At 48.3% G+C, this 14,161-nt stretch overlaps 6 protein-coding genes across 6 annotated transcripts; 5 read left to right on the forward strand and 1 right to left on the reverse strand.

The window, feature by feature from the left end:
- Positions 1 to 335: 335 nt before the first annotated feature.
- EDB91DRAFT_269059 (uncharacterized protein) lies at positions 336 to 2,292 on the forward strand. The gene is made up of 6 exons (XM_041326655.1): positions 336 to 460; positions 513 to 602; positions 659 to 973; positions 1,029 to 1,830; positions 1,886 to 1,963; positions 2,016 to 2,292. The coding sequence occupies exons 1-6, from the start codon at positions 451 to 453 to the stop codon at positions 2,146 to 2,148; spliced, it is 1,428 nt and encodes a 475-aa protein (XP_041183753.1). The 5' UTR covers positions 336 to 450; the 3' UTR covers positions 2,149 to 2,292.
- EDB91DRAFT_269064 (NPL4 family-domain-containing protein) lies at positions 2,135 to 4,817 on the reverse strand. Its single transcript, XM_041326656.1, has 7 exons — positions 4,732 to 4,817; positions 4,603 to 4,683; positions 4,429 to 4,547; positions 3,185 to 4,379; positions 2,883 to 3,128; positions 2,705 to 2,831; positions 2,135 to 2,650 (listed from the first exon to the last, which is right to left on the reverse strand). The coding sequence occupies exons 1-7, from the start codon at positions 4,732 to 4,734 to the stop codon at positions 2,436 to 2,438; spliced, it is 1,986 nt and encodes a 661-aa protein (XP_041183754.1). The 5' UTR covers positions 4,735 to 4,817; the 3' UTR covers positions 2,135 to 2,435.
- Positions 4,818 to 4,882: 65 nt separating this feature from the next.
- Positions 4,883 to 6,368, forward strand: EDB91DRAFT_269441 (uncharacterized protein). Its single transcript, XM_041326657.1, has 4 exons — positions 4,883 to 4,979; positions 5,043 to 5,407; positions 5,459 to 5,897; positions 5,955 to 6,368. Exons 2-4 carry the CDS (start codon positions 5,207 to 5,209, stop codon positions 6,233 to 6,235), a joined length of 921 nt encoding a protein of 306 aa, XP_041183755.1. The 5' UTR covers positions 4,883 to 4,979; positions 5,043 to 5,206; the 3' UTR covers positions 6,236 to 6,368.
- A 133-nt stretch (positions 6,369 to 6,501) lies between these two features.
- Positions 6,502 to 6,886, forward strand: EDB91DRAFT_1042938 (uncharacterized protein; the record flags this gene model as incomplete). Its single annotated transcript, XM_041313027.1, has 3 exons — positions 6,502 to 6,586; positions 6,638 to 6,749; positions 6,799 to 6,886. 3 exons carry the CDS (start codon positions 6,502 to 6,504, stop codon positions 6,884 to 6,886), a joined length of 285 nt encoding a protein of 94 aa, XP_041183756.1.
- Positions 6,887 to 8,986: 2,100 nt separating this feature from the next.
- EDB91DRAFT_1233833 (PLC-like phosphodiesterase) lies at positions 8,987 to 10,601 on the forward strand (the record flags this gene model as incomplete). Its single annotated transcript, XM_041321143.1, has 11 exons — positions 8,987 to 9,103; positions 9,150 to 9,205; positions 9,259 to 9,310; positions 9,360 to 9,428; positions 9,484 to 9,589; positions 9,642 to 9,850; positions 9,900 to 9,938; positions 9,989 to 10,029; positions 10,079 to 10,325; positions 10,382 to 10,445; positions 10,498 to 10,601. 11 exons carry the CDS (start codon positions 8,987 to 8,989, stop codon positions 10,599 to 10,601), a joined length of 1,104 nt encoding a protein of 367 aa, XP_041183757.1.
- A 272-nt stretch (positions 10,602 to 10,873) lies between these two features.
- EDB91DRAFT_1242253 (uncharacterized protein) lies at positions 10,874 to 14,097 on the forward strand (the record flags this gene model as incomplete). The annotated part of the gene is made up of 4 exons (XM_041322168.1): positions 10,874 to 11,023; positions 11,073 to 11,492; positions 13,420 to 13,579; positions 13,637 to 14,097. The coding sequence occupies 4 exons, from the start codon at positions 10,874 to 10,876 to the stop codon at positions 14,095 to 14,097; spliced, it is 1,191 nt and encodes a 396-aa protein (XP_041183758.1).
- Between the last annotated feature and the right edge of the window lie 64 nt (positions 14,098 to 14,161).

Here is a 14,161-nt window from a genome sequence, read left to right on the forward strand (position 1 = left end):
ACATACCCATGGTTGTCGATACTCTGCAATGCGACAAGGACCATTGGCTCTAATCGCCTCAACGCCAAGCTCGTGGAGTCGTGGTTGATGTGTCGCGGAATTACTTCTGTAATTCGGAACGTTGTCTGGTTGATATCCGCTGATATCCGCTGGCAAATATAATTTAGCTCTCTAAGCTTATCTGATCACACCTGACTCTGTCTAACTCTTCAAGGAGATCTAATGTTACTATAGATTGCTGTAGTACTAATTATGAGCGCTTGGTTGTTGTATACTAAGTATAAGAATCTCGATTGATTTTTTGGAGAACAGGGTGGCAGATGTCTTGGTCTTCCATTGGAGTGACGGGTGTCCTTTTCCGGCATTGTCGGTTGCTCTAACTCTAGTTGAGTGCATGAAGTTGCGTTTTGACTACAGTTTCGTGGACGACTTGTAAAGTATTGTAACGAAATGACGCAGGGTATGAACCTGCAGTCAAATAATACTTCTTACTTACACACCAACTTTCACAGAAAAATCGGACGCGGTAGTGCGTTTGTTGTCGTGTGCCCTTCACCGAATCCGCACGACGCCTCCACGTATAATCGCTTCGCCAGCAACTCGTGAGTAATTTGATTATCTTTGGGCGATCTGTATTTTCTGACATGTCGTCCTAAAGAGCCTCGTCGGGCCGCTGTAGCCATCATTATCCGTGTTGTACCTCCCCCCAATGCCGTCCCAGTGCCAGACGACGCCCATTTACCCACCTTAGGTCAATTTTTTGAACTAGACTGGGTCAATGACCCTCTCGCACGTCCAGAAGTTCTTCTTTTGAAACGCGACGGTGCGGGCCCCTCTGCAGTTCCAGGGCATGCTTCTGCATTCCAGAATTTCACTGGCGATGGGACTTCGAAAAGCAACGGCAAGGCTGAGGCCCACGTCGCTTTCCCCGGTGGACGTACTGAAGAGGGAGATGAAGGAAGTCTTTATACGGGTATATTCGTTCCCCTCGCTACCTTGACTTCATCTTACTCCTGATCTCATGACAGCCATGCGTCAAACATGGGAGGAGATTGGCTTGGACCTTGCAGAGCGTGATTTCATTTGCATAGGTCAACTGGATGACAGAGAGATCACTACATCGCTGGGCAAGCGACTCCTCATGATTCTTTCTCCTTTCGTCTTCCTGCAGCTCACTCCGAAACCGCTCCCAACAGACCCAACAGACGGGACCGCCATCCACTGGGTACCACTCGAGACTCTTGTTAGCGCAGTTTTGCCAGGAAGTATAGGCAATAAGATAAACGCAAAGAGCAGATGGTCCAGTGTGACCGTGGATGCTGCATCCAGGCTTACACCTCGACGTGCCGCTATCTTGCATATATTGGTTCGAGTTCTCATAGGCAGCATGCAATTCCCTGCCATTCTGCTCGACCTTCCAGAGTCCGAAGCGATACCGGTCTCGTCCAAAAGCTCAATCAGCTCCGCCGCACTCCCTGGTAGCGCATCATATCCTGCGCTGACGCAGGATAAGCTCGAACAAGGATTTACCGCTGCCAAGCCGCTTTCTGGGAAGAACCGAAACAAGTCGCAACAACAACTCAAGTTATGGGGTCTTTCCCTTGGCATGACTCTCGACTTAATGGCGACTATGATACCGCCGCCGACGCTTTCCTCTTCTACCCTCAACCAACAGCCGACATCTAAAAATTTGGACAAAGTTTCCTTGCCTAGTCTGCACCTACCCTTCCATCCAGTAGGGGGCGAAGGAATGCGCATCGACGCTGTCGCACCCAGCCTGGCTAGTGTTTTTCCTCGTTTCTCTTATCCAGATGTCAACTTCTGGATCTGGTAGGTCCATTTTCAATATCGATTATGGATACTGAACCCCTATTTTACTTTTCAGGGTTTTTGGAAAGCGTTATCGTGAAGTTGTGCGTGGGTGGGAAGCCAGTGTGCGCGGCGGCGGCTCCAATGTTAGACGGTACTTGCGATCTTTATTGAAATATGGGACACTTTGATAAAACAAATTTCAGGATCAACTGGTCGGGCACAACACTGAACACATTCTACGCTGCGGTTCGCAAGGCTTTGATCGTAGTCTTGGTCCTTCGTGCCATTGGTGTGCTGGTTGGTCTTGCATTCGCTGCATGGTGGGCGTTCGCATGAGGAACCTTCTCTAAGCAGTGCCTTCTGGACACTTGCTATTATGGATTTTGGCTTCTTATTTGGATACTATTTTTTTTCCATTACGATACTTTGACGACACTTCACTAATGTGGTCCCAGATCGGCATCTCACTCGTGGTCTCAGTTCGTTTCTACCACATTTTTAGACCTACAACATTGGCTTCTCTGCGTTTCCTCTGTCCATTATTCCCGTTGTTACACTTGTGCAATCTAGGCAATGACGTCTCTTCTTCCTTCTTGGCAATGCTTTCGATCTGTTGTCAACCATTAGCCCAAGGGCAATCCGCACACCTCGCAGTCTGTCTCTCCCTTCGGGTTTTCAAATGTGCAGTGTGGACAAATCTTGATGCCTGAGCTCACTCCGCTAGGACCTTCCCTTCGAGCAGCTTCCTCAGCGGCAATTTGATCGAATACATCTTGTGGTATGTCTTCGTCGATGTGTGACGATGACGGACCAGGTGCAGATGCGGATGGTAACGATGCTATTGAAAGATGCAGATAAGAAACAGCATTCAGTGATTGACTATTACACTTACGAGCACTCTCCCGGGTAAAGGTCATGAGTGTTTGCCAGCTTTCTGTCTTGAAAAGTGCGTCCAGTGCCGATGGGTCCCCCAACAAGGATGGTGAAGTCACTGTGCTGACGAGAACTTTCATATCGTCCTTCAAGATGTTAGAGAATTGCTTTGGGAACTATCGCAGCTCATGCCATACCTTCGACACAAGTTGTGTTGTCTCAAGGAATGCGATTAAATGCCAGTCGCTGAGCCATTTGGCGAGCTCCAGACGTTTTGATGCATCGCCCGTGAACGTATTGTCTGATATCTGAGGAGCGCCGAGCTTGGCAAAAGTCTTGAGCACATCTTCTATGTGTTGGTCATCAAGTCCTGGGCGATTCTCAATGGAGAACTGGTTCGAACGAAACAGTGGTGATGGACTCTGGGGGAAACCATGCGTGACCTGTGAAATAAACCATGCTCAGCGATTTACAACCCAATCCCGTTGCTAAGCCTCACGTTAATGAGGAGGTATTCAACCGGGAAGCAGGGTTTGGCACTCTTCTTGACTTCGAGGTTGTATTCATTCTTATACCTGAAAAATACGTCGGGCACGTAACGTGCCGCATCCTGACTGCGGTCTTCCTCTTTAACGCGAACAATTCCAGGTTCCACGCTGGCTTCAATCATATCAGCGTCCACCATGGCACACGCTTGCTCGGAAACTTGATATGCAGATATGTCCACTTTTCCATCTTCCGTAGCTGTAAGAATTGCAGTGACCATTCGTGATCCGAATACGCCACTAGGAGATGAGCGTGAAGGGGTGGGATTGGCCTTCTGTATAGTGGCAGCAAAGATGGCCTCCAGGGAGGATACAAAGAAGGAATGAGGGTGGCGTTTATATATGCTTTTAGTCCTATCTTCTGGATCTGGGTTCAAGTCCGTGAAAATGTAACCGACAATGGACAATGGAGTCGAAGCCATCTTGGCTAGCTCTCGAATGCGAGGCTCGTCCTCCCATGGGATACCAAGAGTCAATCCATCAAGTTCGCCTTCTTGAGGTGGCTCATATAGGGCTTCGACCACAGCTTTGATACCCATAGGAACCTTTTCATATGGCTCGTACCGTCCAATGAGCCAGCCGAACCTTTGCAGCCCTGTAGATCTCCAAGCTTGGAGGAAGCGTTCTATAATTTCCGGTGAAGCGATCTCCAGGTGATCGACCATACGGAATGGCTGAGACTGTAGCGTAATCGCAGAGGGTTGACATGCCGTACATATTCCGGCTGGCCAAGGTGGGTGCCCGCCGCTGGGACACAGATCTTTAACCTTGTACGAGAATGGGGATAGGGGAGGAATAGCAGAGACGGCAGCGGATGACGTCTTTGGCGATATCTTGTGAAGATAAGCGTGATATGACAGATGCTTTATGCTATGTTCGGCCTGATAAGCAGTATCGTATGGCTCAAGTGGCATGCAATAGTCACACATCCCGTTGGCGCCATGTTTGCAAAACCGCGCATCACGACCTCGTGGAATTTTTCCGTCTTTCGAGCGCCAATAGACGTCGACCGCATCCTCTTGTATAGTTTCCCATATATTTGACTGAAGTCGCGTCGAGCTCGGTGTGTCAATAGACGTCGATGCTGTGGGTGCTGTGGGTGCTTGTGGGGCTTTGGTATGATATCCCACAAATATCATATCACCATGTCTGCCCTGGTCAAGTCCGAACAACACAGGTAATATAGGAATCTACTTACTTCAGTCCGAGTGTTTGCAGATTTCGCCCCTTCAGAGTGGACACTGAGGTTTCATTGCCCCGGGGTTGATTCGAGACAGTAAGAGACGCAGGATCGGCATCCACAGTAGTCTCTAAGATCTGAGATTCGGAAGTGTAGGTATGAGAGTGCTCAAAAGTGACTGGTATCGCTGACCTTGTTCACAAGCACTGAAATGTCAGCGGTTGAAGGGAGTTCGAAACGAAAGTTTCCATCCTTCGACCTAATTCGTAACAGCTACACGGATAGTAAGATCCTGCGAGACAGGAAGAGCCTAGTACTGACCATCTCAGCTCTCAAAGTCAATGAAGGTATGTAGGAGGTCGGTAGAAGGAACGCGTAATCCACTGATCCAGTACGTGACTACTAATTACTAGTGGCCACTGACTTAAGCAGATCACCGATCGCTGACTAAGCTCTACGTATGTTTTCCTCAGTTTTTCAAGCTTAAGCTTTTGTTCACAAGTACCGTCACCTTGAATTCTAGGCTACGATAAAGATGGATCAACTATAGAATTCTTACTCAGAGTAATGTCAGTTTTCGCGTCAAGAGACTAAACTTCACATCAGACTCACATGCCACGTCCTTCTTCAAGTTTACGTAATCCAACTCGGTTCTTGGTTGAAAAGCCACTTGTCCGTAGTGTCGCAATCATGAGAAGGGATTGCGAATTACACCGCGACATCAACTTCCTAGTGTATTTGAGTTCGGAATCGATGGATCCTTGGCCTTATCGTTGGGTTGGCGCTTCTTCTCGCTATGTTGTCTTCCCAAGACAATTCTATCACCTTCGAACAGCTTAATTCACCCAGGTTCGAATACATCCAAGCAGAACTCAACAATTGGGAACGTATCATATTCCAAGGCGATATGGATGGCTCACGCAAACAGGGGGAGGTATCTCCGAATACTGGCGACCATACATCAACGCCAGTCAACGCGTCCACCGACAATACAGGGGTACCTCATAATTTTTTTTCTAACTCTGAGTTGGACTGACAGTTTTACAAGACATATTTGCCAGGAAATCACGTTAACGGAGCTGCACTACCTCAGGTCCCTCCTGAGGCATATAACTACCTCATACATGCATTGCTTTCGATGCAAGGAGCTATTCCACCCCCAGCAGCATATAATCAATCGTTACCATACCCTCCAGGACAATTCTCAGGTCCTTCCACATCTTCAATTATCCACCATGTGCCCCACCAAGCCATGCACTCCAATCCACCCATCGCAATGCCGTCTACAGGATCCCTTTCACAATTCTACTCGAATACCCCAGGTATGGTGACCCCACATTCAGCGAGCTCCCACAATTCTAGAGGCACGGTCAATGGACCTGCAGCGTCTGTACCATCAAATACAACACCTTCAGACCCAGGTGACATTACGGATGAAGTTGCTGCTATTGCTGAAGATAAGCGCAGAAGAAATACTTCTGCTTCAGGTTTGTGTTTCTCGGACTGCCGAGTCACATTAGCCTGAATGTGGACCCTCCATTTAGCCAGATTTCGGATCAAAAGGAAGCAGAAGACACTCAACCTCGAGCGAACTGTTGCCGACTTGACTGGCAGGACCGAGGAATTAGAGCGAGAGGCATCGGAGCTGCGACGAGAGAATAGCTGGTTGAAGGAAATTGTGGTATTAAAAAGCAGAAAAAGAGGTGCATTCGGTGGCATGCAATCCGGCAGTTCCCAACAAGCAAGTACTTCGTCCGCACAGGGAGATGGTCGCAACAATAGTCTTAGCAGTGACGAAGAAGAAGGTCGCGGGAAAGAGAAATGAAACGACGCGTGAGTCAGGCTATTCGCACCCTAGCTTACTACCATGTATTCAAGATCGTAGATGTCACGAAGCTGTGTGTTTCATCAGCCCGGGCTCTTATAAGATCAGCATAACAACCAAAGAACTTTGATTTGTAGCACGTTCTTGAGCACGTTCGCACATTAGTACCACGTAACGCCACTATGTCAACGCCTAGTTTTGCACATAGCGTTTTTACAAGTTTTTCGCTGTAGCTCATTGGTTATTGTGTCCCAGTTCTCACGCCCATGTCTTTTGGACGCCCACCGTCAATCAACGTTGGATTCAAGACTTCCCCTCCAGATCGCGGTTCCTTTCCTCTAGACCATGATGGTTTGCTTCGCTGCCTGCATAATCGCATAATTGACTTAGGATAATCTTCAGGCGAGTGCAAGGAACAGATGATGCAATACATGAATTGCTTGCGCAAGAATTCTAGTGAATCCACTCCGTGCAGAGTCATGAGCAAGCAGTACCTGGACTGTCGAATGAACAAGTGCGCCTACGTCTGTTTGTGTGCTCCCAATAGCTCACATTTGTTGCAGAGGACTGATGGAGCATGATGACTGGAAGAATCTTGGACTAGCCAACCTGGAGGGAGATTCTACCGAATCAACGTGCGCTTCAGCCTGAATATATCCGCACTCGCTTGATAAAACCTTTCAGCAAATCCGCAGAAGATGGTAGATAATATCATGGCTCTAATGAACATATGCCTGATTATGGGGCATGAGTGACCCGAGCTGAGGTACAACACCTTTGTCGCGCTTATTATGCCATCGGAACTTTGCATAAACAACGCGTTAATATGAGTACTACATCTAAGCGCACAACTGTATCTTCTAACCATGGACTCTGGAGCGCTCGAGGTGTGAAACTAGTCTTTCCCGAGGACATCCAGGAAATGGGAAGTCTGTGTCAGGTGGCAATGCCATGGCCGTTGACGGAGATGAGGAGGGAGGTTCGAAGAAAAAGAAGAAAAAGAGGGGCCTGGTGTAACGGCGAGGAATATGTCTGAAGATGTGCGGAAAAAGTTGTCGAACGCTGTCGCAAGTCAGGCTGCTGGACTTGGTGGGAAGTACGCATAGCTGAATGCTGCAAATTCCTCTGCGACAAGTGCTAAACTGAAGGCTGGGGCATCTTCTGCTGCTGCAACAAGTCCAGCCACCACCACGACCCCCGCGACTACCACAGCTCCTGCAGCATCAACGACCGCAACAACATCCTGGGCGCGGCCGTATGTAGGTAAGAAAGGCAGTCCGACATCACCGCGGACGGGAGAGGATGATGATCGGATGCCAGTCACAATGCGTGAAGCGATGTTCGCCATAGAGAAGGAAAGAGGTCATGGAGGAGGTCGCGGATCCGCCCGCGGATGGTCGTAGCTGGTTGCGCTTTCTAACGTTGTTGTTTCGATCGATATCGTCTGCATGGCTAGTCGTTTATTTTCTCTGTTTCATACTTCACTTCTAAATAACCTGCCGCTGGCGAAAGTTTCAACTGAGACACTGAATGCAAATTAGCAGGGCCCGCTACAGATTATCAAACTATAGTACATATACCACGAGCATCTAAGTAAGTACCACCCTCTACTTGAACTTACATGTTACGGCTTCAATATGACGAGGGGGTTGGGGACCAGCTGGATGAAGGAATGATTGCAAGGACATCAGGTAATTGGAGGAGCTCGGGGAAGAATCTGAAAAATCGACATCGCGCATGCTAATAGCAAAGAAATTAGTTGGAGGCAGAGATGCGAAGCAGCTGACACTTACCCTGGCCATAGGCTTCCTTGCGTTGCCATTCTAGTCACTCTGGCATATCGTAAGTGCGACAGCGCTACCACAGCCAGTGCAGTCAACAGCCAGACCAATGGTCGTCATGCGCCACAGTATGCCGGGAATATTGGGCAATCAAAGGGCGGGACTGAATGATGTGGCGCCCACGGTTCAAGTATAGGTGGCTGGCAACGAGGGAGGCGGCGGGCAAACAAGAGAGGGTGGCGGGAGGGACTGCAGGCAATGAGAAGGTGACGCACAAACGAGAGAGACAGCGCGCAACGAGAGAGGTGGCGCGCAACGAAGGAGACGGCGCGCAACGAGGGAGGCTGCGGGCAAACGAGAGAGGGCGGCGGGATAAAATGATCAGTGGTTATGTAAGACGGTGGGCAGACAGACCTTTGGCGACTGACAGACCTCCCCCGGTAACTCTCGGGTAACGCTGACAAAGACTTGACACAGACCTAGACACAGACGTCTGCGCAGACACAGACTTCCCAATACCCTGACTTTCTGACGGCATGAAGCTATGTCGCGGTGCTGGACTTGGACCGTTCCTCACGCACGTTCCTCCTCCCCCTAACCAGTTAGCGATCCTTTGACTACTTTGGTACCGTGGTCGCCTGCTTGCATTCGAATGGCACGTTAGCTATGAGTTACGGAATGTTGAGTATTTCTCCAACAAGACAACTGCAAGAGCAACAGGGAATAGTGTTGTACTCGCCAAACTTGCCTTGCCAAAACGTGAACGTGCGGACTTGCCGTTGGACAACGGGCAGTGCCACCTGCTCAAATCGCCGGACACTATCGGAATGTTTTGCTTGAACGTTCGTCTCGACACTGGTCATTTATTGATTACCCGTGTTCTGCGGAACGCCTGGGTGAGCAATCCATATATGAATTATGAACTGACTGAAGTCGAAAAATAGACCCGCCTCCCTGCATTCCCTTCATTATGTGCATTCTGTTTGTCTATGCCTTCATAATCACAGAGATCGTTCTGGTTTACGGATCACAATCTCAGGGTCCCTTCCGAACTGTGTCGAACAACCATAGGTTCTACGATGTACAGGTGTGTAGTGGACTCAAGGTAATGGCTTGTACAGACCTCATCTTAGGCTCATCGCGGAGGAAGAGGAAATGTTGTCGAGAGCACTCTGCCGAGCTTTGCATGGTATAGTGGATACGGTCGACGTTTGCTTCACCTCAAGCGAATTCCCGTCACAGGGGCCTCATCGACGGCGCCACCACGCTTGAACTAGATAATGGCATTACTCAGGCAAGCTCTCGCTTCCCAGGGTCATCCGTTCTTCTGAACTGGCTTACAGGACGGCGAAGTCGTTGTATGGCACGACGAAAGCATAACAGCAGAAAAGTGCTCTGACACAGCGCCAGTGGTAAGTAGCATCGTAACTTGATTTGTGACGGTTGATGTAACTAGTACATATATAGGTTCCAGATGATCCCGCATACCCTTATGTTGGAAAGTATATAACCAATCTCACTTTGGCTCAGGTCAAGACCCTCGATTGCGGATCAAAGCGCCAAACAAATTACCGTACGTGCTTCCTTTTTCAAACTCTAGCCATTGTCATAAGATTTTTTTACAGCTCACCAACTTGTATATCCTGGAGCACGGATATCCACTCTTCGGGAGGTCTTCGATTTCGCGGCCTGCGCAGATCTTTCGCACCAGATCCTTTGGAACATCGAGTCAAAAATCAATGCTCAATATCCAAATCGAACTGCTGGCGTAGATGATTTTGTCCAGAAGCAACACGAGATCTTTGTCTCTAGCCCATATTACCAATCTATTACCGTGAGCTTGCTTCTGTTACTATTGCTTGGTACTCTAACTGCCTTGCCAGTATCAAAGTTTTGACTGGCGAACTCTAGTGGCCATGAAGGTCTGTTTCTCATGTCCGTTTACTGGGCTTTTTTTAATCGTTGGCTGAAGAATTTGGACAATAAAATTGTAACTTCTGCTCTTATCGATGAGTGAGTTAATCTCGAACCAAAGTGTTTCACGCCAATGGTCACCATTCAGGGACACTGCTTTTACGCCAGGTAATTCGACTTCCCCATGGTTGGCTGGCCTAAGCCTGGAATCATTCCCCGGTCCATCACTGTCCGAACAGATGGCACAAGCTGCTCACGCTGTACAGGCGGACATTTTATCTCCTACTGGAACATTTCTCATGCCCTTTTCATCCTATGAGGAATCCTCTCACTTCACAACTCCTGAAATGATTAGCGAAGCTCACAGGCTCGGCATGAAAGTTATACCTTGGACTGTGAGCATTGGTCCACTTGTTCACAATAGACAGTGTTTACACACCAGCCACTGCAGGTGAATCGCTTGGACAGGGTTGAAGAGCTCATCAAGGATGGCGTGGATGGTATTATTACGGATTGTGAGTTTGTTTGAAGTCACAAAATATTAATTGCTCACGGAATGCATATCAGACCCAAATGTTGTTAGGCGGTGGGCTAAACAACAAGGACATCTGGTGGCACCTAAATATCCTAAACAACGCGTCTTCTCCTGCTTACACCAGCATATGCATTAGTCTTCTTGCGATGTACCGAAGGATAGATCGTCATCACCTCCAGGTCTATATCACAATCACTAGAGAATTTGCGAATTAGCAGGCAATTTTACACTCACCGTCCAACAACATAAAAATCAGGAAACATCACCATCATGTAAATAAGACACGAATCTACGGTCTATGATAATTTCTGAAACTTACCGCGAAGAAACAAAAATCCAGGACGAAACACGGAATGCACCTCTGGCAGGGCTTATCCCCACATCCGGCACGCAGCGCCGAGAACGCACATGCTCCTAAGTGCGCGTTCGATCGGCGAGAATATTACTGTCTACCGCAGCCAAGTGCCCACAGTCTCAGGTTCCTCGACGACCACGGTAAACAAATATCGCGTCAACTCGATATTATCGTCGCTGGAGGAGGCATCAGTGGAGCAAGTGGTTTATCATTTGTATATCGTTGGTACAAGATCACTGACGTAGAGTTCAGGCCACAGCAGCCCTTTTCTTGTCTCACTTGAATGCACATATTGTAGTACTCGAGAGTTGCCCAGGTCGTATGTCTATCGAAGGCGGAATTGTGATGCTCGAGCCGAATGGAATGCATGTTTTTCAAGGGCTTGGATTAGCGGAAGCCCTTCATCACCGGCCCAATGGCACCCAGGTTCCATGGTTTTATATGTGCGAGTCGTCCGGTGGTGTATCGGGTAAAGTCCCTCAAGGTTCTGCGAAGCGTTACGGTTTTGCGTCGACAAGGGTCACGCGATGGGACATCCAGGAAGTGTTGCTGGATGTCACGAAGAGGAAGAGATTGACTATCGCATGGAACGCTAAGATTGAAGATGCTGAAGAGCTTTCTGACGGAGTCGTTGCTCGCTGGCGAGAAGGGAGCGCGGATAAAGAAAGGAAGGTGAACCTTCTACTAGTAGTCGGTGCTAATGTATCTGGAGTATCGTCAGGCCGAAGTGCGCAAAGTGTTATTTTATTTTGGAGTACAATTGACTGACCAATACGGAGGATGTATGTCAGCTTGAATCTACCTGCGCCAAAGCCCAGGTACAGCGGTCTGGTGGGGGTCGGAGGAGTGATCGATATATGCATCTGTGCATGGTCTTGTACAATATCTCACATGTGCACACTCGAAGGGCCTGTCGTAATGGTTCACGGCTGTCTCGGTTTCTTCGGAATGGCTCTGTTTGACAGGCAGCAAAAACATGTCGGGTGGTGAGCAAACTACACTGATCAAGGCATGTTATCATTTTTTACTGCAGTGCAAGTGAAGAAGCTAGCGATCATTCCAAGGTATCAAAGGACCAAACTTATGGGGAGGTCAATTACGTTACACAGATCAACATTCACTGGGGAAACGACTTTTTAGTCGTATACGAAAAGAGTAGGATTAGGGCATGTACACGGACACAAACTGTACTCTAGAAATAGACTCAAAATGTATCAGACAAAGTATAGAAAGGTCTCCCAATCCGCACCAAACGAGCATATGGATTTCAGCGTGATACGGAGTATGATTAGGCTACAGACATGCTATTACTTAGTCGGGTTTGAAGCTGATTAGATATGTTATCATGTCCGTTTAGAATATCGAAAATGGTGAAAACCCGCTCTGTTTAGGTTAGGATTACATGCTTCTATGGATCCGCCATACATCCCCCACATGCTAGGTCCTCCTTCTCGCTCTTCTGCCTGCTCTCCTCCCCTCCCATAGCGATGTGTGGTGTGCCCCAGAACGTGCAGAGAAGGCCCAGCGATCCTGGCAGCCAGTTAGGTCAGGAAACTCAAAGGCAGCAGCAACGACACGAACCATTTATGGGGCCACTTGTACTACCACCCAGTATGCAACCCCAGCTCTCCCCTCTCGAAAATAGTGGTGGGCTGCTGCGGATGGATCCGTTCTTTAGTGCGGGACAACAGGGTGCAAGTTGTGAACCACAAGTCATGGTAAGTCCATTTGGATGCTCTAGTAGGGAACACCGAATACTCACCTAGATAGAACAACAACGGCCTGTATTTGTTCGGGCGTCAGGCACATGTGGGGTCAGCGTCGTCATCATCTGGCCAAGGAACACCATATCAAGGGACATCATCAGCACAAGGGACACCGTACAACAGTGGGACTCACATGTTTCCATACAGCGAATCACCCTCACTCGCACCCCAGCCTCATCAAAGGGGTCCAACACCTGATTATCAGCCTTTGTTTAGCGTTGCTGGAGGTTCTTACATGAATCAACCCTCACCTGATCCATCCGCGAATCTACATTCCACAGTTGCGCAAGTCCTCTGAACTACTAGGCTGTGACCTCGATCGCTTGAGAGGCTTGCGCATTGAAATTTCAACAGTCTAGATAGAAATTAGTTGGGAGTAGTCTAGTTGTACAAATAACTTACTACGGGTCCTGGTCTTCTGCACTCAAAAGTAAATTTGAAAGTTTTCAGTTGCGCAGGTAGCTTGAGCTTGATCATGTTGCATTCTGCCATCATGATAGCATGAAACGAGGACTTAGAGGAATTTTCAAAAATACTCACCTTCGCCCAAGTCTACCGTAAAAAGAGGTCGAAAGGATGGATTTACGGATCTGGTTAGTGGTGGGATAAGGAGTGTTTGAAGAGAATAAACGACGGTCGGGAAAGATGTGTTCGCGAAGTCTGAAAAGACTCTATTTACATTTGTCGCTTCACCAAAACCATCGACACGTCTGCTTTGCGTTCGGTTAGTGTCTAAGTACGTTTTGAGTCTGTTTAGACCTGGTTTCTTCCTCCGTTTAGTGTCCGACTAAAAAGTCGTTTCCGCAGTGATTATGTCTATACACGCATGCTAGGTTCTTCGCCGTTACTTCGACTGGGCGTTCTCAGTTCCCCAGATAATCAATGCAGCCGAGGTTTTTGACGCAGCGCCATTTGTCTGGCCGGTCTACGAGGTCAAGAACATACAGAACTGGTGCAGCAAGTCCATTGTGTTAGTTGGAGACGCTGCTCATGGTATGTTGTCTCATTCGTCAGGGCCATCTTTGCATCTGACCAGACTGCCACGCACAGCCATGCCGCCACACTCATGTCAAGGAGCATCTCAGGGCCTCGAGTACGCTGCTTACCTAGCATATCTTCTCCGACAACACCAGTTAAACCCATCCTCGGATTTGAAGGATGTACTCACGCAATTACAAAGGGATCGGCAGCCTCGAGTTAACGATATCGCTGCTGAGGCTAACTGTCGTGGAGACCAAAAATGGGAAATAAGTGCTTTCGGGATGTTCGTGAAAAAATGGGGAATGAGAGTCGTTCTACTTCGTGAAGGAGAGCTGGATGGATGGATGGTTTGGGTACAAAGTGCCTGGAATCGAAGACTTGGTCAGGATTATACGCGAGAGCGAGTAGATCCAGTTGATCTCACGTCTGATTCGCCCTATGTACATGGGGGTGTCTGTGTGTGTATAGCTTTGAATGCTAGATCCTACCACTGGGCCATTCAAGTTCAGATCCAGAGATTAACTCAGTAGTTCTGAACTAGACACGGAACCCAACGACGAGGGAGATTGTCTTAATACCGTGAACTAATAAAAC

Source organism: Suillus paluster, assembly GCF_016628075.1.
Source record: "Suillus paluster strain FC165 chromosome Unknown EDB91scaffold_2, whole genome shotgun sequence".
NCBI classification, from domain to species: domain Eukaryota; kingdom Fungi; phylum Basidiomycota; class Agaricomycetes; order Boletales; family Suillaceae; genus Suillus; species Suillus paluster.